Source organism: Neomonachus schauinslandi, chromosome 6 (assembly GCF_002201575.2).
Source record: "Neomonachus schauinslandi chromosome 6, ASM220157v2, whole genome shotgun sequence".
Lineage (NCBI taxonomy): Eukaryota > Metazoa > Chordata > Mammalia > Carnivora > Phocidae > Neomonachus > Neomonachus schauinslandi.
This window is the reverse complement of record NC_058408.1, coordinates 105,252,264-105,278,136: the sequence shown is the minus strand read 5'-3', so window position 1 is coordinate 105,278,136 and position 25,873 is coordinate 105,252,264. Positions and strand designations below refer to the sequence as shown.

Sequence of the window (25,873 nt, the reverse complement as noted above, 5' to 3'; positions counted from 1 at the left end):
CTCTCTGTTGCCAGGAGGCGCAGAAGATTAACAATGGCTCCAGCCAGGCGGATGGCACTCTCAAGCCAGTGGACGAAAAAGAGGAGGCAACGGCAGCCGAGGTCGGCTGGATGACCTCCGTGAAGGACTGGGCGGGGGTGATGATATCTGCCCAGACACTGACTGGCAGAGTCCTGGTGAGTCCCCAACTCCCTCCTCCTCGGCGAGGCCTGCTGTCTGGTCCATGATGCCTCTGCTTAGAGGGACACCATATTTCCCGGGGCTTCTCCAGGCCTCCGGCTATTGGGAAGTGGGGGGTGAGCAGTGGGTCATGGAGTAGAGGCCGGGTTCTCAGTGTACATGAGCCAGTGGTTTGAGGGGTATCTGCAGAGTGGGCCAGCATCTGGGGCAAAGAGGGTCTGTTGGGGAGGATGTAGAGCATTTCCTCTGCCAGCAGCATAGGTATACACATGCATGCACACATACATGAGCATGCACACAGACGCACACGTACACAGCTTGATAATCTTGGAGAGGAGAAGGGAGTCGAAGAAATGTGTGCTCAGAATTCTGCAGAGAGCCCATAAAGGATAAATGCCAGGATCCAGAGAGTTCTCTTGGCTCTCTTGGGTCTGCTCTGGACAGGAGTTCCCCTGAGAAGGATGCTGCATTCCAAATGATTTCTTGTTACAGTCTGGAAGCTGCCCTTCCTGGGCCTGAAGCTGGGGCTTGGTCAAGACTCATTTGGCTCAAAGAATGAATGGGAATGTCCTGACAGTTGGGTGAATCAAAGATCAGGCAGGGACATTGGAAACCTTGATGTTTCCTGGCAAAAGCTCAGTAAGGAGGTGACGAAAGGTATAGGGAGATGGTGAAAGTTCCACCCGTCAGAATCCTTCTTGGAGAGAACTCTACATTATGTTTGCAATGAATATCTCACAAACTGCTTAAGGGAGGGGAGAAGACACTGAATGTCATGCTCGTGTCACAAAGGTGGTGGCCTAACAGCCTCCCAGGAGGACAAGGTTCTATGAACTGAGGGAGCTTTCAGGAGCCGAGCCTTCTGGAGAGTCTGGATGCGAAGCTGTGGCTGATGTTAGTTGCTGGCAACATAGAAAAGGGAGAAATTTAAAGCTGGGGCTTGGGAGAGGAGGAGAGAGGAACCAGTGAGGCCAGTTGCTGCCTGGAGCAAGACAACCCGGGTCGGTAGGACCAGGAGAGACCTGGTGGCACGGAGCGTCTAATGAGCAAGTGAAGGTGGCTTGCTGTGGGCTGTGCCATGTTACCCCCATCCTCACCTCCCTGCAGAGTCTTTGGTAAAGGCTCCATTGCTCTTTTGTGCTTGTGTAAGAGTGGATTCTGTGTAGGAAGCTTGTGGAGGTTGAATTCGGGTCTGGGCATTCATGTGGGAGGAAACTCAGGCAGTGCATTCTCTACCTGTGGTGGTGATGGTGGACGAGGATCAGCAGACACTTTGGTTGCCCAGATGTGATGCCTGTCGCTTCCACGTGGCCACTGTAGACAGCCCTAATTATCTTCATCAGCATCAGCCAAGAGTTACCGAGGATGACTCGGCTAGGTGTTTTTTCCAGCCCTATGGAAAACAAGGAATGATCTAATTCCATTGCACCATGGATGAAAGTTATTGAAGGAGTGTCTGGAGGAGAAACGCGATGAGTACAAGCATTGTGTGGGTGTGCGTGGGGGGCACTGAGCATGGGGACATAGGGACCATCACGCAAGCCTTCGTGGCAGTTCACAGAGAGGAGAGCCTTTGAGCTAAAACTTCCGTTTCAAGATGAACTGAGCCCATGCTTGATGACAGAGAAGATGTCAAAGATAAAAGCTTGGGAACAAGAAAGGGACCACTTAGTGGGCCAGAGGCTGAGGAGAGTACCTAAATAATAAACAATAAGACAGAAAGCATTTGAGTTGAGCTTTGAACTGTGAGCTAGCATCATGAATGTCCGTTGAGGAGGGGATCATCCCAGAGGGAGGGAAGGGGTGGCGGAGAAAGGGCATGGCGCGGAGGGAGGCCCAGGTCGTGAACACAAAGCCACCCGAGGGGACAGAAGCCTGGGAAGGTGGGCTGGAGACAGCTTGTCAGGTCTTCAAATGCCCAGCTGAAGAAGTTGGACTGAATTTTGTAGGGAAAGGAGATTTTGAGGGAGGGGCATCACGATGGGAGGTTGTGCAGAGAGAAACACAAGCGGACAGGTGGAGGGTGGATTGGGGAGGTGGGAGCTCGAGGGGCTAGGGTCAGTGAGGACCATGAGCTCTGGTGCTGGGAACAGGCCACCAGCGAAGCCGCTGCAGCAAGGCCTGAACGAGCCCCACCCGGTGCCGGCAGGTGGGCGGATGTGCTTTGGAAGCAGAACTTACAGGCCAAGTGCACCAGTAGTCGTCTTGATACTCCTGCTCACGGTAACATTCTTGAGAGCCTCTTGTGAGACAGGCACTGTGCGAGGCCCTATACATTATGATCAGGTTGAAGGGCGAGGGCCATGTTGTATTTGTTCCCTATCGCCCATTTTGCCGTTGGGCTGTAGGGGTTCATTACAAGGAAGCAAGTGAGCCAGTCTTATCAATGAATTCATGTCTGTCTTACAGTCGAGAAACCCAAGGCTTAGGAAGGGCAACACCTGGCTGAAGAATATGCAGCCTCAAGTGACACCACCGGGCTCCGATCTGCAGGCCTCTGGACTCCCCGTCTAGTGCTCTTTCTGTGTCATTACTTCCCAGTTGAAGATAATGCCTCTTCTTTTCCTAAGCCACTGTCAGCCGTTGCTTCGGCTGTGACATTTTGATATTACTGTCTGAGCCAATTAGGTCCTGAGGTGGTTTGGCCTGATTCTCTTAACATTTGCCCAGAGGAGCACCATCTGCCTCAGCCTCCCGTGACGCCAGCTTCTCTCTGAAGGTCTCCTTGGAGAAAATCCTGCCCAGGCTGCCCTGGCTCACTCAGAGCAGAGCAGGCCCCGCTGCACAGAGAGCAGGCGTCTGGGAGTTCCGGGCAGTGCCTCCGGAACAGGCCTCTCCTTCAGGAGGAGGCAGGGCTTTGCTCTGAGGAGGGAGCAGATTTCACATGGAAGTCTCAGTGCGCACGAGAAAGCAGCTCTGCCTGTTCAGAACTGAAGGATGTGTTTGTCTTGAGCTGTCCAAATGTTTATCCTTGCAACAATGGGACTGAAGCAAGACTAGACATCCAGCTGTTCAGAGTTTCCCTATTCAATTTTTAATTTTTTCTTTTTCTTTCTTTCTTTCTTTTTTTTTTGACACATGGCTCAGGAGCTTGGCCTCCACACCTGGGCCCCTTTCTTACCTGTCTCGTTGTCATAGGTGAGAGTCTCAGAGCTGGGCATTGTGGGTAAGGCCCAGGTCGGAGAGGATTCCCCAACACAACCCCAGCACATCTGTAGACACACCTGCTGTCTAGGATCTCTCGGACGAGCCCATGGTTCATGTAGTAAGTGCTTATTTCTCACCTGCACCAGGCACACTATTCTGGGCCCTGGGAATAAAGCCACAAGCAACAGAGATGCTGGGTGTGAACTCTTTATATTGATAAACTAGATATAAAGTTGTAGAGCTCCGTGTGAAAAAGGATAAATGATAGTCACCATTCAGCAGGGCTTTAACTTCCCACCTGGAGCTTCGGCTTCAGGTCTCGGAAGAGCCTGCCTTGTCTCCCGCTGTGGCACTCAGGCTTAGCTTCCAGGAAAGAGCAAGACTGGACAGAGTCTCCGCTTGGAGCGCATGAATGAGGGGTTCTGCTTCCAAGCGAGCACCAGGCGGGCAATGGTTGCAGCTTCCTTTTTTTTTTTTTTTTTAAATTGCAGGTATTTATTATTTTCTGATTATAAAAGGGGGTAAATGCTTATTTCAAAATTTGGGAATATACTGGGAGAATTGGTGGAAAGTCCACTTTGGGACGTGGAGCTGGCCCACGCTGCAGAATGTTCGGTGCAGCTGTGAATGCCGTGGAGATAACCCCCAGCTGTTTGGGTGTTGCTGGGGCCTTGTTCACCACACCTCATGTTATCCCTTTTATGCACAGACTCAGGAGATAGGTGGTTCTTTGTGCCAGGGATTGCTGTGGTCTTCCTGGTGGACCTTCCGTGAACACTTTAAGTTGGGAAAGGGATCATGGCCCTCTCCTCGTAGTGGCTGCTATGAGCCAAGTTCATGGCCCACAGAAAACACACAGCATCTCAGGATTTGCATTCTACACGTTCACATCCCCTTGACTTCATCTCTTCGTCTCTTGGCTCATTTTCCCTTTGTCCTGATTTTCTTACTCTCCTCCTCACACTTTACACGTATGTGGTTATATGCTCCATTACTGTTTGGTGAGCTAATTAAATTTTTCTAAGAATAAGGCGGTGTGTATAAATAAAGAGGGCAAGAAACAGAGTAGGCTTTTGTATTATTTAGTTGTACTTTACAGAATCAGAAGCCAAAGTCAGTGGTTAGTAGTTAGTCTAGTTCAGGGTCAGTGAGGTGTTCTGTAGGGGGTCAGATAGTAAAGATTTTAGGCTTTGCAGGTCATAGGGGCCCTGTCACAACTACTCAACTCTGCCATTGTCATTTGAAAGCAGCCGTAGACAATGCACAGGTGTGACTGTGTTCCAATAAAACTTGCCACAAACAGGTGGTGGGCCAGATTGTTGTTCATGGCCATAGGTTGCTGACCCATGATCTGTTTAGTTCCTTATTTAGTAAATAAAGAAATCAAAAGGCAGAAACTGGAAGAACTTCCCTAGGAAGGAATTTTCTAAGGTAAAGAGAGCACAAGAGGGACAGTACCAGAGAACCCATTTGTAATGAGGAAAATTATAGACACACACACACACGACCTCAAGTAGACACACACATGCACTCACCCCATCTCTGTGAAGCATCTTGTTTCTGAACATTCATGTTAATTCCTATATTGATCTCCGAGTGGCTGTCTCTTTAAGAAAAAACTACGTCTCGTGGCCAAGAATGGCCACATCTCAAGGTGTAAGCTGGGTCTACATTGCCTGGGCCGTACCCCAGTCCCTTTACACAGTCAGTGCTTTGTGCTTCTCTTCACAGACTGGTTTTGTCCATACAATGATCAGCTCCTTGAGCAAAGATAGAACTCTTAGAACTGCTCTTTATGGTTATTTTCCCCATATTCCCATGCCAGTACATTTGCATATTGCTCCAGGAAACATCTAAATCTAATCCACGAACTGAGAAGGTATGCTACTTCCTTTACTGTCATGGGGATGATTTGTTGAAGGAGGAGAAAGAAAAACACCAATCTTGGGGCACCTGGGTGGCTCAGTTGGTTAAGCGACTGCCTTCGGCTCAGGTCATGATCCTGGAGTCTCTGGATCGAGTCCCGCATCGGGCTCCCTGCTCGGCAGGGAGTCTGCTTCTCCCTCTGACCCTCCCCCCTCTCATATGCTCTCTCTCTCTCATAAATAAATAAAATCTTTAAAAAAAAAAAAAGCAAAACACCAATCTTTCCCTTTATCTCCCTAAATACATTGCCTGTGGCATTTTACATTCACGTAAATAATACAAAAGGCTACTCTGTTTCTTGCCCTCTTTATATACATAGACTGGGCCATATCTATCTTTATCTCCTAGGGCCCCAAAGAAAATATGTATCAAATACGCCTTTCAAATAGAAATAATCCTATCGGTTTAATAGGGTTAAATAGACGTGTTCTGTTGTGCATTTGCACATGAAATTGGACCAGTTGAATAAAATGGAGGTGCACATGGGCATGGGCTTAATCAAATATGTGACATTTGTTGCTTTCATTTCTCCCTTAGGTGACTCATGGTGCTGCTGACATTTCTCATCAGCAGCCTCTACTTTTCTTTTCCAGGGCTGCCTGGTGGCAAATTCACTCACAGCTCACATTTCCATCTCTCTTTGCCTCTCCTCCACGCCCCCTCCCCTTTTTATTACATTTTAGGCAAATCTACATAAAGTTTTTATATCACCTACAAATGTCCTATGTCGCGGAAAGACCAGAGGTGTCATGAGCCTGCATTCTTAGTAAGAATGTTCTCATAGTGAAGGGGTAGATCCTGCTATCTGTGCACTTGGGGGTCAGTTGGGATTTTGTTTGAGTTTTTTGTTAAATCTCCTAAGGAGCCTTCTTTTAAAGGAGATGCATGGCAGTCCCTCTCCAGGACTTAATAATGGCCCTTCATTTTTTCCTGTGCAAAGAGTTTATATTTTGGATATGAATCAGTAAGTCAAGGAAGGGTGTTTTCTTTATATCATTAAACAGGAGATGTTTTGTCCGCACCTGTTGAAGGGCGCACTAGATTGCCTTAGATTTGTTACCTGTGACCCAGCACCATTGGGTGGGAAAACATGAGTCAGGGAAGTCACTGAATCCAGCAGACACTCATGATGGGTGGTGAACTGCCTGTCACTGGAGACGTTCAAAGACAGGCAGGATCACATTTGGTGCCGTTGCTGTCGGTTGCTTAGACTTCATCCCCACGGCTTTAATTGGGTTCTACAGAAAACTAGATCTAGGAGATGCTCTAGGATAAAAATGGGTTTCCTGGAACTTGGACAGACTTCATTTCTCTCCTCTTTTTGAGATTTGTCAGTGCATATCAGCATGTAAGGCTCGAAGAAGTCCTGTAGTAAAAAGGCAGAAAGACTTTGCTTTGCCCAGCATTTCCCATTCCTGTTTCACCATTGAACCCTTTCTTCATGAAACACCTGTGGGCATCATAAAGAACACACTTTGGGAAACAGTTAAGTAGTCCAGGGATCGGTGAACTGTAACCCACGGTCCAAATCTAGCTCACTGCCTGTTTGGCTCACAAGCTCACAAGCTAAGGATGGTTTTTAAATTTTTAATGGTGTTTTAAAAAAAATCAAGAATATCTTGTGACATGTGGAGTTATATGAAATTCAAATTTCAGTGTTCATAAACAAAGCTTTATTGGGACACAGCCATGCTCACTCATTTACATATTGTCTGTGGCTGCTTTTGTACTGAACTGCAATGCAGAATTGAGTGGTATCCACAGAGTCCAAAATACCCACCTGCCTAAAATAGTTACTGTCTGGCCCTGTACAGTTTGCCAGCCCCCAAACTAGATTAAGTTCCCCCTCTGCTCCATGACTGTCAGTATTTCTAAGTAGCCAGAGGGATTTGCCCCACAGTTCCCCGTAGCACAAGTTAATGGATAAGGTGTACTATCTAGGCCCTTAGGCAGACATTTAGTCCCACAACCTCAACCAAATGATGTGGTAGAGATGGGGAGACAAAGGCCAGAGCCAGGTGGGCCCCCAAGTTCGACAGCAGGTTCCCAGCTGGCTCAGTTTAACGGATTTCCCCTTCCCAAGGTCAGTGGAGTGTGTCTGGGAATTCTACAGCAGGGTTGCTCCCTACCTCTCCACCTGCCTGCATCCCCTGCAGCCAGCCCGCCCGGGCCCTGCCCAGCAGCCGAAGTCCAGTCCCTGCCACGGAGGACACGTGTGGTTCAGGCCTGCAGGCCCTACATCTTGGCCACACTGGCTGTCATATGCACTGCTGGTCCGCAGGCCACGTGCTCTGCGAGCTGGCCTCCCCGGCGCCTTCTGTAAAGAGCAGCTGTTAATTTTACTAGCTGGTGTGTTGGCTCCTCTGGCCTCCCCTGTGGAAATGAAGGAGAGTTTCAGAAAGGAATCCTCGGACAGCTCTGGGGAGAGGAAAACCTCCTGGCCCAGGAGCAGGCTGCTTCATCCCGGCTGTTTGTCTCTGACTCCCAGGGGCCTCGGGGCTCTGGTGGCAAGTGCTCATGCCCCATTGCCTCTCTCCTCCGGGGTTTCCAGGGGCGGGAGGGGGAGGGAGATGGGTGCCTATGTTGTCCTCCCATCTTATCTGTCTATTCATTCAACCACATCCATTCATCCATCTGTCCCATCCACGTGCCTTTATTTGGTGTTCCCCGGCACACGGAATTGAATGTAGCTCCCGGCGGATGCCTGATCAATAAGGTAGGGCACGGCAGGGCTCTCCCGTGCCAGGCACCCTTGCTTCTATTCTTTCTGCTGCAGCTTCTGGGTGTGGGCTGGGAGATAGGAGCCCTCCCCCTTTGCTGAGCCAGCATTCTCTGACCGGGGGCTTCTACTCTCTTATTCTCCATCTGGCTCCTTGTGTCTTTTTCTCATTGGATTGGAACCAACAAGGAGGATAGGTAGAGCACTCAGCCTTCCCAGCATCTCCCAACTCCTGCTTTTCCTCTCTCCCTGGGACATGCATCCTCAGGAAGGGAAGCTGAGGGCTATTGTGCACGGTCCCGTAGAGCACTTAGGGACCCAGCCTCTGCAGCCCTTCTGCAGAGTCCCAACTTGCTCCTCTCTAGGGCTTTGACCCTGCGCGAATAGCTTCATTTTGGTGCCTCAGTTTCCTCATCTGTCCAGTGGGCATAGTAATAGTCCCTGCTTAATCTTGTAAGGATTTGATGCCTCCGTGTGTATACGATGTTTAGAATGGTGGCTATTACCTGGTGAATGCTTACTAAGCATTAGCTATTATTACTTTGTCATTGTTGTGAGGGCCCAGTGACATGTCACGGAGGAAATGGGCTGGTGTGGAGGGAGTGGAGAATAAATCCTTTCCTGCAACAGAGATGGAGCAGCCCTCGGACCTCACCACACTCAGATGTCCTTTAAGAGTGCCGAACCAGTTCTGGGCCTGGCCATTTGAAAGGGCTCTGAGTGTCCCAGGCAGGCCCTAGTTTGAGTCCAGCCAGCTGATGATGTTTGCTCCATGCACACAATTCCGGCCCTGTCATTTCTGAAGCTGGCTCATGCCAGCCTGACTCACCAGTGTCAAGTCGGCCAGGAAATTCTCACTTCATATAGCCTCCCGGAGCCGGTCGGGGGCTGCAGGGCAGACCAGGCTCACCCTGGGAGCCGTACATCGTAGGAGTGTGTGTCATAGGAAATGCCTTAGCAGGATGACAAATGGGTCTTGTACAAAAAGGGTCAAGTGCACTCACTGTGGTCCCCATGTCCAGTCCTTCCTGGATATGGGGCGAAGCTGACAGACACAGAGCTGGTTTCAGAGAACACATCATCTCCAGTTTATGAGAAGGTGTCTTCAACATTCAGTTTGGCGGGCGGCAAGCACAGATCTGTTGGAAGGATGCGGGAAAGTGTGCTGTCACCAGAAGAGGACACAGATTCTGCTGTACATGCAAGGCATCTCCTTTGAGCTATTCATTCATTCTTTGAAACATTCCTGGAAGATCTACTAGGTGTCAGATGTTATTTAAGGCACTGGACACATGTTAGTTCTTCTAGCAAAATCTGCAAAGTGAAATCATTCAAAGTGTTGAAAGTGTAAATGTTATGCCTGCATTTTGCTACAAGGCTCTGGGTGGCAAGATTTTTGAAGTATACTTTGGTCATAAATCAGAGCCCATGACCTCTCCATCCGTCCTTGGACAGGCCTGGGAGCCCGACTTTTTTAGTCCTGATCACACATCCTTTGTATTCCTGCTGCTGGGCCCGAGGGGCCTGAGCAAATGTGTTTCTATGACTAATGTTAGACTAACTTCTCTTTTCCCATCCGGTCAAAGCTGGCAACCCCTGGAGGCTTTGTAGGAAGCAGAATGCCTGTATTTGGAGCCCACCCTCTTGTGCCGGGAGAGTTTTCTCACTTGGCTTTTCCCCCAGGGCCTTTGGAGGATGCTGAGGGTTTAGCAGCCCCTATTTGCCAGAAAAATACCCTGGTGGACTGAAATCTCCTTAGAGCCTCCATTCCAGCTGTGTGGAAGTTTGTTTAGCAGGGAGACTCAAAAATAGGGATGACGCGGATGACAGAGTCGCCAGCCGTTGTCGTTACTGGGGGCATGTGCTTGCAGAGTCGCGCTCGGGACCGCACACAAGCTGATGCTTCCCAGTTTAGTTTACTAGGCTATGTTTAGGACAAGGCAGACTGACTCGTGCCTGCAGGCCCCAAACATCCCAATTGGGTGCACTTAGAAGCCCCATTTTTAGGGGTCTGGGTCCAGAATGAGGCCTTTTCCAGAAAAACAACTACATCAGGGGAATGACAACAACAGAAATCCACCATTTGCCCTAAAAATTTTATTGCAAAAAATGTTCTCTAGCACTTGCGTAGTGAGGGAACTAGGGCAGGACATTTGCCTGTCTGTCTTTCTTAAGGAATTAGGGCACTCGAGAACTCCATTAAATGCACACAGGCCTTTTAAGCAGCAGGCCCATGTTTTTGCTCATCCAGTTAATTTTAGTTCATACAATTGGCCTGGCACTGATGTGGAAGATCACAACAACGCCGGGAAGCTGGGGGCCTGTCTGAATGGAAGCTTGGTTCTCAATTCCCAAGCCTACTGAGATACAGGTCTTTCCCTAGGGCTTGGGAGGTTACCTGTCAACTGTATGTGCTGCCTTCCTGGGCAAGCAGACCTCTGGGCCTTCCTTGTTTGCTGGGCACAGGTGAATCCAGAAGCTGAATACACAGGTCATGCTGGTTTCTTGCACCTGTGGAGAATCCAGGGTCCAGCAGATTGCTCTGATGGATCGAGAGACCCTCACCTTCCTAGGTCTGTTCCCAGCCTGCCTCAGCAAAGAGGCTGAATTTTGACCTTTTCCCCATTGCTCTTTTTAGCCATTTTTTCTTTCCTTTTGGTGGCTCTTGGTGAAGTGACTGTCCTTAGGGAAACAGGGAGCAGCTCATTGAAAAAGAGAGAAGAAAAGACCCTGTTTCTACACCACCTTCTCTTAAATTCGAGTTTCGCTTACATTAAAAATAGCTTGAAACAGAGGCCGAATTGCAAGAGGGTGGCATTTCAGAGGGCAATCTGCTGGCTCCCTGGTTGCCACACACGCCTGCTAGGTCCGTTAGCCTCTGAACCCCGACTTGCACAGGAAGGCGTGGGGTTTGGAATCCCACTGGGAGAGATCCAGAACATTCTCCTAGTGTGTCCTGCTAGATCTTTCTGGAGCTAATTATATCAGCTGGGCACTCAAGGGGCCTTCTGCCTGGGATTGTGCCTCAGGGGTGGAAAATAACTTCCTGCAAAGGAAAAGGGTTGTTTTCAGGAGCTGCCTAATCCCACAGGCACCTACATGGGCTCCTGGGGAAGCTGCCATAAGGTTATTGTCTCCCCCTGAGCCATAGGGTGGGCAACTTGGTTTCTTGGACCTTAGACCTATCCAGGAGGAAAGATCATCAGAAAAAAAAGAAAAAAGTTTGCTCCCCTAGGTTCATGTAGTGTATCTCTCTGGGCCTTGGGGATTAGTGACAGTGTTTGAGATCAATTTGGGAAATAAAAGTAAAGGTGACAATCACTTTCTTTCATCTGAGGAACTGTGGTCAGCAGAAACCTAACTGGGTTCTTATCCTGGCTCTGCTGTAACCTTCCTGGTGACCTTGGACAAGTCAATTTGCTTTCAAGGTCTTGGTGTCTCTAGGAATGAAACGAGAGGGTGGCAATAGTTTGTTCCCTTACGGTGTTTTCTCATTCCCTCTACTATCCTTTAATCCATAAAGGCAGTGAGGGTTTACCTCTGACCTGTGTGCTCTTGGCAATGTGCTTGGCGCTGGGAGAGCTACAACAGGACAAAGAAGAGTAGTCTTTTCCTCATCTGCTGGAGCAACTGAAGAGAACAGGAGATAGGCCGGGGCGTCCCTGTGGGGCCCTCCCCTGGCTTCGTGTTGCATTTAAAAAAACTCTCCCTGTGTGAGAGGGCCTCTGCCTCACACTCACTAAGATTCTTTCTCTCCCAGACTCCTTTCCAGGCGGATCTCGATATGCAGAAAGGGAAGCATCTAGCAGAGGGAGCAGGACCTGTGTGTGACTGTGGAGTCGGGCTGGAGGAAGGATGCCCTAGGAGGAGAAGTCACCTCCCAAAGGCCAGGTCCTCCCAGGGGAAGTGGGCTTTTTTTTTAAACCATTTCAATCTTGGATCCTCCTTGAGTTGTCTTTAAACAGTCAGAAACCTCCAAGGGGATCGTGCTGGGACTCGGAACCACACTAGCACCAACATTGACTTTAAGAGAAACCTTCTTTCCGACCGAGGGGACTCTGTCTGGGGAGACCTTGGGTGACACACAGCTTGTGTCCTTTGCTGTGACAGAAGTGCTGTTGAAGCAAGTCACATGTTCCTGGAAGCCCATTCCTCTTCTGGGGGTAGAAGCAGTACCTGTAAACATTTCAGAGGAGGCACACTAGGGGCGCCTGGGGGGGCTCAGTCGGTTAAGAGTCTGCCTTTGGTTCAGGTCATGATCCCGGGGTCCTGGGATCGAGCCCCGTTTCGGGCTCCCTGCTCAGTGGGGAGCCTGCTTCTCCCTCTGACCCTCCCCGGCTCTCATGTGCTCTCTCTCCCTCAAACAAATAAATAAAATCTTAAAAAAAAAAAAAAAGGCACATTTATTTAAAATAGTGAGTGGTAGAAGCACCCAGGAGGGCTTGAGCAGTGAGGAAACATCACTGTCATGAAAGGTATTTTTTTAAATCTTGGGAGCAAGGTGGCGTACCCTGGAGGCTGGTGGGAGCTGCCAGGCTAAGCCCAGACTCACAGCAAGGGTGCGAACGCTGTGGGTGATTGGTGGATTGGGCATTGGGGAAATTCCCCAAATGAAGCTTCATTTTGGGTGAACTTCAATGAGCTTTAAAAAAACAACCACAACAAACCCTTGATTGACTCTTTCAGGTATTCCCAATTTAATGAACATGGTTTAAACAAAGACTGTCCGAGTCCTTGGGAGTAAGGATTGAGCGGCTTCCTGGTTGCTGCCTTATAAAACGTCACTGTTCCAGTGACCTCTGCCCACTTTGCAAACCAGTGGGTGTATCTGATTTTTGCCCCAGAAAGTTTCAGTGCTGGGTCCAGAGGGAGTTGCTGTGCTGGGGGCTCGGGGTCATTGTCATCAGGCAATTGTGGAGGCAACTAGGTGAGCCATCCTTCCAGCCGTCAAAGATACAATTCCTCTTCCCTGGGGTGTGATAGAGAGATCCAGATAGACCAGAAATAAATAAGAAAGTAGATTCTCTTTCAGTTAACGCTCTTTCAGACACAGCCTCTGGTGCTAATTATTTCTGCGGTAGATTTTGTCAGACCTCGAATCCCTCTCCTTTTGCCATAGGTGGTATATTTTAGAGATGCAAAATGACATGAAAAAACAATCCACTTTCCTGAAAGATAATTTTGTGTACATTAAACAGACACATTAAGCCATTTATAAGCGAGCTGTTTGTTCTTAGGGATCGGGAGGAAATCTAAATTTCTAATTTCAGGCTCTTTAATAATTTTCAAAAGAACCAACGGTAATAATTAAATGTCTTTGAACTTCCCTAGGCTGTCTTCTATTCCATGATTGCAAAGCATTGGAAAAGAAATAGAATTCTCTACCCTGATAAGCTCCTTAGAGGGCGGAGGGGACATCGGCCCCGAGAGGTGCTTTCTAGCAGAATTGGGGGAATGGAAGGTAAAGAGGCTCAAGGAAAATGCCCAAGGTCACTTTCAGAGCTTCAGACATGGAGTGAGGGCCTAAAAGCTGGTGTTTTCTTCTTAGCCTGGGCTACTAAGTCTTGGGAGAAGGCAAAAGAGAGAAAGAGGTAGAACTTAGTTAAGGGGATTTGTAATGAGAATCTGTGGGACGTGTAGCATTTTGTGGCTTTGGTGTTCAAGGATTAGAAGAGATCTGGTCCAGGGATTGGTGAACATGTCATCTCCTGGGCCCACTCTGATTAACTGGTAGTGGTTCCAAGAATGCGTTGCTGAAGATTCAAGGCTCGGCAGCAGAGACTAACTGGGGCTCTGCTCTCCAGACTGCTGTGATCGATTAGTGATTCCTGTCATGAGCAGCAGCTTGAAGGGGGGTAGTACCAGTGTTATTTATGCCCTATGATGCCCTAGGTATCTCTGTTCTAGGTCATTTTCCCTAAAGTTCACTTCGTGTGTGATTAAAGTGAGGAGGCTTGTCCAAGGTCACATAGTCCCAAGCAGCATATGGACAAGAACCCACATTTCCCGACTGTCTAGCATTTGATACCCCAGCTCCATAGGTTAGGTTCCAGAGGAGCAGAAAGTTGTCAGCTTTCTGATGAGCCTTCTTTTTCTTTTCTTTTCTTTCTTTCTTCCTTTTTTTTTTTTTTTAAATGTTGTAGCCTGATTTCAGTTTTTTTCCATCTGGAGACTTGCTTTAGTGTTTGGAGAAGCAGAGGGGGTGGATTTCAGGTCCACAGTGATTCAACAGATAAACAGAAATGCAAGCTCCGTTTTCCCATTCGTGAGGTCCGCTCTCAAAACGTCTCTTAAGCACGGAGCACGTGCCGGTCATGGCCTTTCCCACGGCAGAGCTTTGCCCTTGGCCTACTCCCGGGTTCCACTCTGCCGATCTCTGCGGATGCCTGTCCCCCCGCCCCGCTCCCTGACACTCTATGAAACGCTTTTGTTGGGGGCTCATGCATCATCATTCCCTCTAAGGCTTCAGAAGCCTCACCTCCTCTTTCTTCCTTAATGTTGTATCTCTCAGGTATTCATGCTCACATCTTAATGGTCGTGCTTACAAAGATAAATACATTTTGCCTCGGACCAAGAGCAGTTTCTGCCCTGACTTAAATTTCAAAGTCTGCAAGAGTGGCTGGATGGAAGCAGGGTAGAGTCCTCGGCTTTATCCTGGGAGCCATAAAAGTTTGCTAAGATTTTATTGCCTCCATCAAGATGAAAATGGGATTCCAAGGCTTCAAATATGATAGATAAATAATAAGGAAAACTCCGGCTTTTGTCAAAGCCAAGTTCTCTTTACCAGTTTTATGAGTCTTCCTATCATGCCTGCACCATGGCGTCTCTTTCATTCTGATGCCAGACAACCTTCTCTGGGAATTTGTGCAAAACTGGGGCCAGATAGAAGATTTTGGACAATTGGTAAAACTCGGAAGAAGCCTGATAAATCATGTTCTTGGGCCATAACTCACTTCCAAACTCCCTATCCATCCCTCAGTTCTTGCCCGCCCCCTTCCAGCCTAATGGGGATGGGCATGGAGAGCTCCAGTAGCAGGGAGACCCAGGCTGGGTTGGGATTCTGGGGTTGTGAGGGGTAGGGCAGTATAACAAGCAGGACTGCAGTTGCACGTACCAGGCAATCTTTCATGTTTGGGGTGGCTGGAATCCTTTGTCAGCATTGAATGGTGTCTTCAGTAGCCAGCCACACAACTGCAAAGGGCTTCACTTCCATTTCCATGCACACTGCTCAGGGGATCTTCACGGCTCACCTTCTTTAGAAAGCAGTGCTGTAAGGAGCCCAGGTGCTGTGCTGGGTGGCCAAGAAAACACCCTGTGAGTGCTCCCTGGAACTCGTTTCTGATTTGAGTGCTTGCTTGATGGGAAACTGATACAGACATCTCGCATCCTGGCAGTAACAGAGTCCTTGAACTTGCCTTGCTGCTGCCTCCATTGAGCAGCCTTGCTCAGTCCTTGCAGAGTCCTTGAGCAGCCATGCTGCTGCCTCCATTGTCCTGGTGGAGGCCCTGTGACCTCCTCCTTCCTCCATTTATAGCAATGGCTGTGTCACTCTCCCCATTTGCTCCATCCCCTCCCTTTGGCCCCCCCTTGCATGCCACTGCCAGATGCCCTTTTCCTCCTTAAAGCCAGCTTTGCTTTGGTTCCCGCATGGCTCAGGGACCTTCAGTAGCTTTCCATGTCCTCAAGCCCAGACTCCTTATGCAGAGGGTCAGGGCTCGCCTCCTCTGGCCCCTACTCTCTTGCCAGCCAGTCTTCCCACTCTTCTGCTCCACACACGCTGTGTGTTCAAATCCTGCTCACCCTTATGGTGCAGTGCAGGGTCCTCCTTCCTGTGTAACCCAGCACTCTTGTACCCTATTCACGTACACTTGTGTGGGTGACCTGTGTGCCCTATTAAAGGCACTGGCCTAATGGTTCAGGGCACGGGCTGTAGAGCCAGCCTGCCTAAGTTTGACTTCTGCTTTGCCAGGTACTTGTGTGACCTAGGGCCAGTGACAGGAGCCAGTAATAGTACCTACCTCAAAGGGAGAGTATGAGGACTAAAGAAGCTAATATTTATAAAGTGCTTAGAACCGTATCTGGCACAGACTAAATATTATATAAATTATTTGTTAAATAATACAATAAACTTCAAGTTCCTTGAGAACAGGCAACATGTATTTTAATATTATAATCACCTTTGTCTTATACTGAGCTAAGATAAAATCCTGAGCCAGATTGCTGTGAGAATGAAATTTAAGAGAGAAAGAGAGAGAGGGAGAGGGAGGGAGGGATAGAATACATGTGAAAGCATGTATTTGTCGTTTGTTCATTCAACTGATATTATTGAGTATCTGGAAGTACCAGGCTCTGTGTTCAGTAGTTGTTAATGATCAAAATGGGATGAGATATGGTCTCAATATTTAAGGAGCTCACCACAGTCTAGGGGAAAGGACAGAGATGTAAGTCTGTATCTGAACATGTTGGCTCTTCTGATCTCACCCCCATGTTACAGATGAGAAAACCAAGGCATAGAGATTTTCTTAGTAACTTAGGCAAGACCACATATCCAGTAAGCTTAAGAATTGGGATTTATTTATTTTTTTTAAAGATTTCTTTCTTTAATTTTAGAGAGAGAGAGCATGAGGGAAGGGGCAGAGGGAGAGAATCCCAAGCAGACTCCCTGCTGAGTGCAGAGCTGGACACAGGGCTTGATCTCATGGCCCTGAGATCATGACCTGAGCTGAAACCAAGAGTCAGACGCTTAACCGACTGAGCCACCCAGGCATCCCCAGAATTGGGATTTAAACCTAGATTCCTGTGACTCAGTGGTTCAGGCTCTTTCCACTGTACCACGGTGCTTCTTATTCAAGAACAAGTGAAGGAAGAATGCCTAAAATAAAAAACACAGTAAACAAGAGGTGTTGGCGAGGATGTGGAGAAAAAAGGAACCCTTGTGCACTGTTTGTGGGAATGTAAACTGATGTGGCCACGGTGGAAAACCGTATGGAGGTTCCTCAAAAAATTAAAAATGGGATTACCATACGATCCCATAATTTCTCTACTGGGTATTTACCCAAAGCAAACGAAGACACTAATTCAAAATGATATACGCACCCCCTTGTTTAGTGCAGCATTATTTACAATAACCAAGGTACGGAAGCAACCCAAGTGTCCATTGATAGATGAATGGATAAAGAAGATGTGAGATATATATATATATATATATATATATATATATATAAAATGGAATATTACTGGGCCATAAAAAAGAATGAGATCTTGCCATTTGCAACAACATGGATGGACCTAGAGGGTCTAATGCTAAGTGAAATAAGTCAGTCAGAGAAAGACAGATACCATATGATTTCACTCATGTGGAATTTAAGTAACAACACTGACAAAGAAAATAAAAGGGACAAAAACCAGAACAAACTGGAGTTTGCTAGTGGGGAGTGAAGGGGTTAGGGATAGGTGAAATAGGTAAAGAGGATTCCGAGTACACTTATCTTGATGAGCACTGAGACACGTATGTTGAGTCATTATATTGTATACCTGAAACTAATATAACACTCTATGTTAATTATACTTCAGTAACAGCAAGAGAAAAGGATGAGTGAAGGAAGGAATGAATCTGTGAAAGAATGAACTTTGTTCATTTGAATTGAATGATCATTTCAAGATGCCATCAATACAAAAATTATTAAGTATTCATGATATTTTTCCATCTTTCTTTTCATACTAGCTTTTATACCTACAGCACACATCAATTTGGACTGGCCAAGTTTCAAGTGCTCCCAAGACATTCAAGATCCCAAAGACATGGCTCCAGGAAGAGAAACTCAAAGCAGGGATTTGCCGTAGAGGGTGCATTCCACATCAGTTTGGGCGAGTAGTAAATCCCTGAGGCCATAACCATTTGTCCAGTCAAGCATTGACTATGGTGGACAGGTAGCACAGTTTCATTGTTTCCCTTTTTGGGGCCACCTCACCCCTTTTGTCACACTGTGATGCCCTTCCACCATTTCTCTCTGAGACAAAGTTGGTTTTATTTCTGTCTCCTTTGGGTCATGCTGAGAACAAGAAGTGAATGTGATGATGGATGGAAAGAAATACTTAACCATTTGCTTTTCAATCTGCTTTCATCATAATGGGCCCATTTGGAAGGCTTCTGTAGGTACAGGGACAATGTCCATTGGGCTTCATGAGCCACTAAGTGATCAAAGTGTCAGGAAACAGTCTGGAGTGAGGCTGGCTGGTTTCCATGGCAACCACGGTTTGCCTCAATCCTGCGCACACACGCTTCTCTCCTTTCACATAGGCATGTGTTTATTTATTATTGGTTTCACCCGGGAATACTCGAGTGGTTATGTAGGTGCTGTCTGTGCTTCCGTTGCTGAGGTCACTCTCTCAGTTTGGACATGGACCCACAGGTGGGCGGTTAGAGGCACAAGATTTGTCCCATCAGGAAAAGCTCTCCTTTAGGCTCCCAAGCTTCTGCTGTGTGTGAGCATGATGATGGAGATCCCCGGGGTGGGGAATGTTAGAGATGTGGATCTAGACCCATTAGAGTCAGACACTGTGTAGGGTCCTGCAGTGAGTCACAGGCTTCTCTGAAGGGCTCATGGTGGCGCATGTACCTTTCATCAACAGATGGCTTGCTGCTCTCCCCTGGGGAGGCCCGGGAGGTGGCCGAGAGCGTGTAGGCTTGAAGAAGCTCCAGACCTAGGCTGTCCGACATGGGAGCCACTAACCTCAGGTGGCCACTGAGCACTTGAAACTTGGCCAGTCCAAATTGATGTGTGCTGTAGGTATAAAAGCTAGTATGAAAAGAAAGATGGAAAAATATCATGAATATTTAATAATTTTTGTATTGATGGCATCTTGAAATGATCACATTTTGGACAACCTATCTAGAACCTAATTTAGGTTAAATAAACTTCCTTATTAAAATTAATGTCACTTGTTTCCTTTTATTTTTTAAAAATGTGCTCTTAGATGGGTAGTGGTGAGGATTATACAGTGTGAATGTACTGAATGCCACTCAGCTGTTACTTAAAAATGGTTAGAATGATAAGTCTTACATTATGTATATTTTACCACAATTAAAAGAAAGCAAAAAGCAAAAAAAAAAAAATGTCTGATGGGAAAAGGACCGTCTCTTCTAGGTCTCTTTCTTCAGAGTCTCGATCATTTTTCCAGAAGTCCCCAGGACACTTCCCTGTTTATCTTATGGGTCAGGAGTGAGCTACAGGTGTCATCCTAAACCAAATGCGGACAAAGGAATGAGACCACCTGATTGGCTCAGACTAACTAGGTCGACCCAGGAGTGAGGCCAGGATCTCTTGTGGTGAGTTACCCATATACTAGAAAAAGACCAAGACTTCTGAAGAAGGAACAGATGGGAAAATGGCAGCCAACACTGCAACCTTAAAGGAAAATGTATAAGAAAATCAATGTATCTGAGCATTAGGTGAAAGCAATTTGAAGATTTCCTTCCCCATTTGGAATATTATTGTCTCTAAATCTGTTTTTGGTTGTAAGTAAATCGGTTAAGTGTCAAAAATATGTGCCTCCTACGAAATTTAAAATTACATATGTGGCTTGTATTATATTTCTTTTGACAGCGCTGCTCTCTAGTATTAGTGGATAAAGGCAGGGTCTGGGCTCTTCTCTCCCCTTTACAAACTTTGTGACCTTGGACAAGCTGCTTTGCTATGTCTTGATTGCTTCTTCTGTATAACGGGAATAACACCTATTTCATCGGGTTATGAGTGGAGTTGATACATGTAGGGCACATAGAACTGTGTCTGGCACATAGGAAGAATCTAATGAAGATCAGCTCCCATCAGGCACTGCATGGGGGCCAGTGGCTGTTCCAGGAGCCTCCAGACCCTCCCCAACCTGCACACCACCGCTTCTTTGGCAGGCAGAATGCTGACTCTGACACACAAAGGAATCACCCCAAAGGGAGCTTTTAATCAGATGTGATGGTGAGTGCTTGTTGGACTTTTCCTAGATAAATGGCCTTCTCCTGAGGCTTGTATCAGCTCCATGGGAAATAAAGAGGGAAGAAAAGGTCCACAAATAGGAAACCCTTTGTTGGGTGCCACCTCATTGGGACGGGTCTAACTTAACTGAACTCAAGCCTATTGTGCTCACTTGTGTGGTTCCAGGAGAAGAAGGTGTTTGAAGCCAGGTGGCCCAGCGTCCTTGCTCTGAGTCCCACTTGAGACCCTTATGACCCTTTGTAGGGGTTTGTGGCTATCAGGAGGGTGTCTTAAGGGTATCTGAGGGGAAGGAAGTCCTGGATTTAAAGTTGTTTCTAAGTCAACAGTTGAAGAAAATAAAATCACAAGTGAATGTGTGATTGCCTTTACAATTATTTGGGACCAAAGGCATGCATGCAGGATTTGTTGGGATCTCCAGCGGATGTGGGGATGTTCTTCATGTCATTGAACCTTAGACTGCAATGATTAGATCTTGAAAGACTCTCATCTCAATTCAGATTGCTGCCTGTTGGGGCGCCTGGGTGGCTCAGTCGGTTAAATGTCTTTCTTCAGCTCAGGTCATGATCCCAGGGTTTTGGGATCGAGCCCCATGTTGGGCTCCCTGCTCAGCAGGGAGTCTGCTTCTCCCTCTGCACTCCCCTCCCCCGCTTGTGTGTGCTCTCTCTCTCTCTCTCTCTAATAAATAAATAAAATAAAAACAAATTGCTGCCTATTGCTTAGAGAAGTGCTGCATCGGTGCTAGAAGGCTGCATAGGGAGTTCTGCAAAGACAGGGACTGAGGCTTGGGGGGGGGAGCCGAGGACGTGCCCAAGTTTGCATAGCAAATTAGCACCAAGCATCACACTTTTCCTGAAGGAGCTTTCTTTGTATTTTCTGTAAGTTTCCATCATTTTTTAGCAAATTTCTCCCTATTTTAAATTACTCCTCTTTCCTGTTTTCTCTTTTTTCTTTACAACACTCACAGTTTTCTAATATATACTCTGCTTATTCATTTTATTTATTATGTATCTTCTCCCATCTCCACTAGACGACATACTAGCTCCATAAAAGCAGGGATTTTTGTCTCTTTGGACCACTGCTGTATCCTTCGTATCTAGTTCCTGGAATACAGTAGGTGCTGACCCAATGAATGTTGAATGAATGGATGAGAGCCTAATGGGGTCTCATAGGTCCATCTTGGTGTAAGTCATCTTTCCTTGGTTGTCTAATTCAGAGCCCCTCGGAGAGAAATATGAATGCCATTTTCACCCCAATGGAACTCTAAGGTTAGAAAGGCATAGAGTTGCTCAGGACTAAGCTATCAATATTGACTTCCTAAGAGGTCCTAAGGTTTGGGACTGAGTGTCCTCAAGTCATTTCACATTGTCATGCCCACTATTCTGTTTAAAGTAAATAGGGTGGATACTTGGCACATCCTTCCTTCCAAGCAGAGGCATCTTTAATATGAAGTACCAGCAGGGATTCACTAGGTTAAGGGGAGAGGAACAGATGTTCTGAAGGAATGGACTGCTAGAAGCAAAGCTGTGAAGGCCAACATACATGATCCTTCCTTCAGCTGACGTTCATCTGAGCACTTACAACATGATAGGCTCTGGCTGGATGTGGATCTATGGCTTGCTTGTGAGTACTTTTGAGGGACGAAACATTCATGAGTAGGACACTAAGGAGAGAAGGATGCACATTTTCTGCCAGTTCCTGAAATGTGCTTCATTCTTTGGCAAGGTAGGCTGAACAAGAAAGTAATGCTGGAAGACGGTCTCTTCAAAGGAGCCATGCTTCAGGGCTCCAGATGAAAGGACTCCTTTGTAAGGGAAATGAAGGAAGGAAACAGAAGTGATTCTGTGGTTGAACCATAGGCTGAATGATGACCTGGAATAAGGGGAATGCTTTAAAATTAGATTCCAGGCTGGGTTTTCTAAAGAAGACTCATGGGGAGGGGGACCCACTGAGATGGAGGGCTCTGTGCAGAAACCCAGGGGCAGGAAGGAGGTGCAGTGTGTAGGTCTTTGATAGAGACTGAGTATTCTTTGTGTTGGGCATGACAGGAGCCTGGTGCTGAATATGACACCTTTAACCTAATAAAGACCTTTCAAATGATGTTCTAAAATTTCCACATATTTTTGTTTATACACACAGTCATTCTTTTCTCCCTCTTTTCTCCCTCCACCTCTCCCTCCCTCCCTACCCCAGCCCATAATAAATGGTACTATTTATTAAGGATTTATTAAGTGCGGTGTTTGGTGCCAGATGCCCTCCCTTCGTTACCTGTAACCCTCACATTCCTGCAATGGGGTGGAATGTTCATCCCCATTCTAAGGACTCTACAGGTGAGGAAATTGCCTTGGTAAGTGGCAGGCCTGATGGAAATGCTGACCCTTGTAGACGTCAAATGTTTTCTGTTGAAAAATAACGTGGCGTGGCGTTCTGGGGCAGGGATGTGGGGCGGCTGGCGCGTGTGCTGGATGTAGTCTTGACGTGATCTTACCTCATCAAGGAAGCAGTTAGCGGGAGGTTACAGACCCTTTAACTTCTGTACTTGTAAATCTGTAACATAGCTTTAAAAGCTTTTAGTGCTAATCTTCCAAATTAGAGGTCACTTTATGACAGTTGCTCTTTATTTCTCATTTTATGGTTGTCATTTGGTTGGTTGACTGTTTTCTTTTCTGCCTACCTATGTCTGGTTTTCTCTGCCTCCTAGATGCCTTCTTAATCACTTCTCTTTTCTATCACTCTTGTTTTCTCTGCCTATATATTTATTCATCTGTCTTCTTTACTTTTCCTTTTTTTTTTCTCTGTACCTATTAGTATTCCTGAAATACCCACAGGAAAGAATTCTTGTATTCTTCTTGTTAATTAAATAGAAGGAAGTTTTGTGCTTTTTAAAATACAATAACATTAGGTTGCTTTTTTCCTTCATTAGAACTAGAACTATTCTCTACTGGACAATGGTCTTTGGTCGGGGTGTGTGGATCACAATTTTCTGTTAACTACTCTCGTCGAAGAGTTCTTACTTGGCCTGTTGTCTTTCTCAGTTATTTATTACTCAGTTTAACATAGAAATCATTAAACAGACAGTGTTTTCTATCTACGGTGTCAGGGGAAAGCCTTGTCATTCCCCAAACATCAAATGAAACAATGCTTAGGAAGCAAGAAGTTCTCAGTAGAAACCAGACAATTACCAAGGGTGTCATCTGCACCTCATTTTGGTGTTTGTAATTGAACAGTGAAAATGAAGGTACATGTAGGGGCCATGGAATAAGGCTTTTAATTTGAATCAGAGGATGGGGCCAAGAGCTGTCATTTACAACATTATACAAATAGTTCTACAATGAATAGTAATTGTGTCTTCAAATTACTTCCTTATATCCTTCCTGCCAAGTGATCACCATAGATTAGTGGGTTTATAATGAAGATAATAGTGCCTTATATTTGCACATAGTACTTTTCAGTTGTCAGCATGCCCTCTCTCATAACATTACCTTATTTGGCACTTGAACATCTCACATGTCCTAAAAGGAGTGAGACCTGGAACTAAGATCTTTCCTTACAGTGTGGAAGCTGGAGATCAGAGAGGTGATGTCAGTTGCCTGATGACATACAGCATACCAGTAGTGACAGTTGACCTAATCCTGGTCTCCAGATTCCTGAGCCAGGTTTTTTTTTTTTCCCCCCTGAATGCATATGGCTGGAGGGAGACCTCACAAGAGCATTTGTGCTGAAGCCAGAGAACGGGGAGCTTGGCAGAGTGAGCTCTCCAGCTTGGTGGCCCTCACCTTAGCAAGAGACAATTCTTTCTCTCCCTGAAGGCTCAAGGAAAAGCAAATGTCTTAAATATTTCGGAGCTAAGCCTTTGCCCCAAGACCTCAGGTACTTGTGAGATGAGGGTGGGGTCGAGGGGAAGTGCAAACACGTGGTCTCCAGAAGAGCAGCGGCCTCACCACCTCGCCGAGGTCTCTGGGAACCCTTCTGCTTGGAGGGGTGAGGCAATGCATTTTATTGTCATGGCTCATTGACTTCTGGGCACTCTGGGGCTGTGGTGACCAGTGTCGCTTCAGGTGGATGAGGGCAAGCATGTTCAGAACCGTGGCTTCTTTTCTCAGACTTCAAGCAATTTAAACACTGGGGACTTCTTTAAACTTAGTAAAAGAAATAAAGCTTCTTTGCCTTTGTACCCTAGGATTGGAAGCTCATCTGCTTCAGGCACTAAAAGGGGCAAATGCTCATTTAAGGAAGCTATTATATGCTATCAGTGGCTTTCCATGCTTATTGAGAGCTCACTAAGAGTCAAGCAGGGGGTGAAGTACTTAGTGGGCCTCCTTTAACCCTCGTGCCCAGACCACGAGGCAGACACTGTTAAAACTGCTGTTTTATGCCAGGTTCAGAGTGGTTGAGTAACTTGCCGATGGTTGCACAGCCACTAAGTGGGCTGACTTATGGCCCCTCCTCCCCAGGATCTCTAGTAGGAGAGCTCTTTTAAGGCAGTTGCTTTCATACTTGTAAAGGCCCAGAGCTCTGTGTAAACTGACAAAAACCTAGCTGCTTGGATTACAGGGTTGGGTTTGGGGGGAGGCTGGAGCTCCACCTGTGCCCCCTTCTCTGGAAGCCCAGGTGGGCCCCATCTCAGATGATGCTGCCTATCAGGCCTCCACTTCCCTCCTCTAAAATCAGGAGGAGTTCCTGTCCTCGAGGCAGGGAAGACCAGCAGCCATTGCTCCTTGGCCTACCTCTTTTTCCACAAACAGGAATCACAGAGGGATTGTCCTTGTCCTTGGAAGTGGGACAGGACGCAGGCCTCCTTTGTGAGGCTGCAGATGAGACTGCTGGAGATTCGGGTCCTTCGCAGCAAGGCCCTTGCTTGGGAGAATGCACAGGTGGTAGGGTTCTGAAGTAGAAAAGGCCATTCTGGGTGCAGGTTGGGCAAAGGTGACCTGGGACTTCTAAGGCAAGCTGGTTCTGCCCCAAGCGGGCCAGGGAGGCTGCCCTGGAGTGCACTGTGGGCAGACCTGCCTTAGATCTCACTTGTGCCCCCTTCTTTTCCGGCTGCCCCCTCTGTGCCAGGCTCTTTGCCAGGCTCTGAGCAGGCCCGAGGGCGTGTGGGCTCGGCCAGCTCCCTCTCTTCTTCACGTCACTGCCTAAAAGAACTTACTGCCATTTTAAATCTAAATGTCCCAACTCCTCATTTGAAAAGTGAAGCATTTCATGTTTGGCTTTTTTTTTTTTTTTAATTAAAAAAAAGCTTATGCAGCAGTTGATAAAATAATTATTTTGGAATTGGCCATTTATCTTCTAGAAAAAAAATGTTTCTCTTTCGTTATTGGGAAGAGCTTCCTCTGCCTTCAGGGTGCTCTTCCAAATAATGCCTTGAAGTGACCGTCCTTCATCATTTGTGTTTATCTGAACCATTGAAGGCCCTCAGTGACTCTTTGGATAAAAATGTGGGTACCGTCAAATTGCAGGGTTCCCTCGGTGTGTTTCATTGCCTCATTTGTTTCCCCCCTGCCCCCCCCCCCCCACCCCGCGCCCAGGACTGACTGTCCCAGCTATGTGGGGAAAGTGAACCTGGTGGCTTTTGTGGTGCAGAAGGTCTACAGATCCCACCCTCTACCTGAAACTTCCTAGACCCCATTGGCAACCAGCTGCCTGATTCTCCTGGAAGGGGGAGTTGCCCGTGGGCAAGTATGGCCACTGGGGCGGTCACAGCCCCCCACGTGCCATTTTCCTTACCCTGGTCTCTTGGCCATGCCAGCAGCAAGAGTGCCTAGGACATACAAGGGCCAGAACCACCACCTGGCTGGGCACATGGCATCTGGGGAACACTTTGGATTTAGCAGGCAGTGAGTCTTGTTTTCAGACATTTATTCAATCCACAAACACAGGGTTTGCTGCAGGTCGGGTTCTGGGAAGCAGACTC

The 25,873-nt window shown here is 47.1% G+C and overlaps 1 protein-coding gene across 16 annotated transcripts in view; it reads left to right on the top strand.

The window, feature by feature from the left end:
* Positions 1–25,873, top strand: part of KCNMA1 (potassium calcium-activated channel subfamily M alpha 1) — a 728,164-nt gene that overhangs the window by 215,858 nt on the left and 486,433 nt on the right. For 14 of the 16 annotated variants that reach the window (XM_021699676.1, XM_021699672.1, XM_021699675.1 and 11 more), the window contains exon 2: positions 15–176. The exons of the other annotated variants lie outside the window; for them this stretch is intronic. In XM_021699676.1, coding sequence (XP_021555351.1) covers positions 15–176 — 162 coding nt within the window. The remainder of the gene's footprint in view (positions 1–14; positions 177–25,873) is intronic. 16 annotated transcript variants of the gene reach the window in all.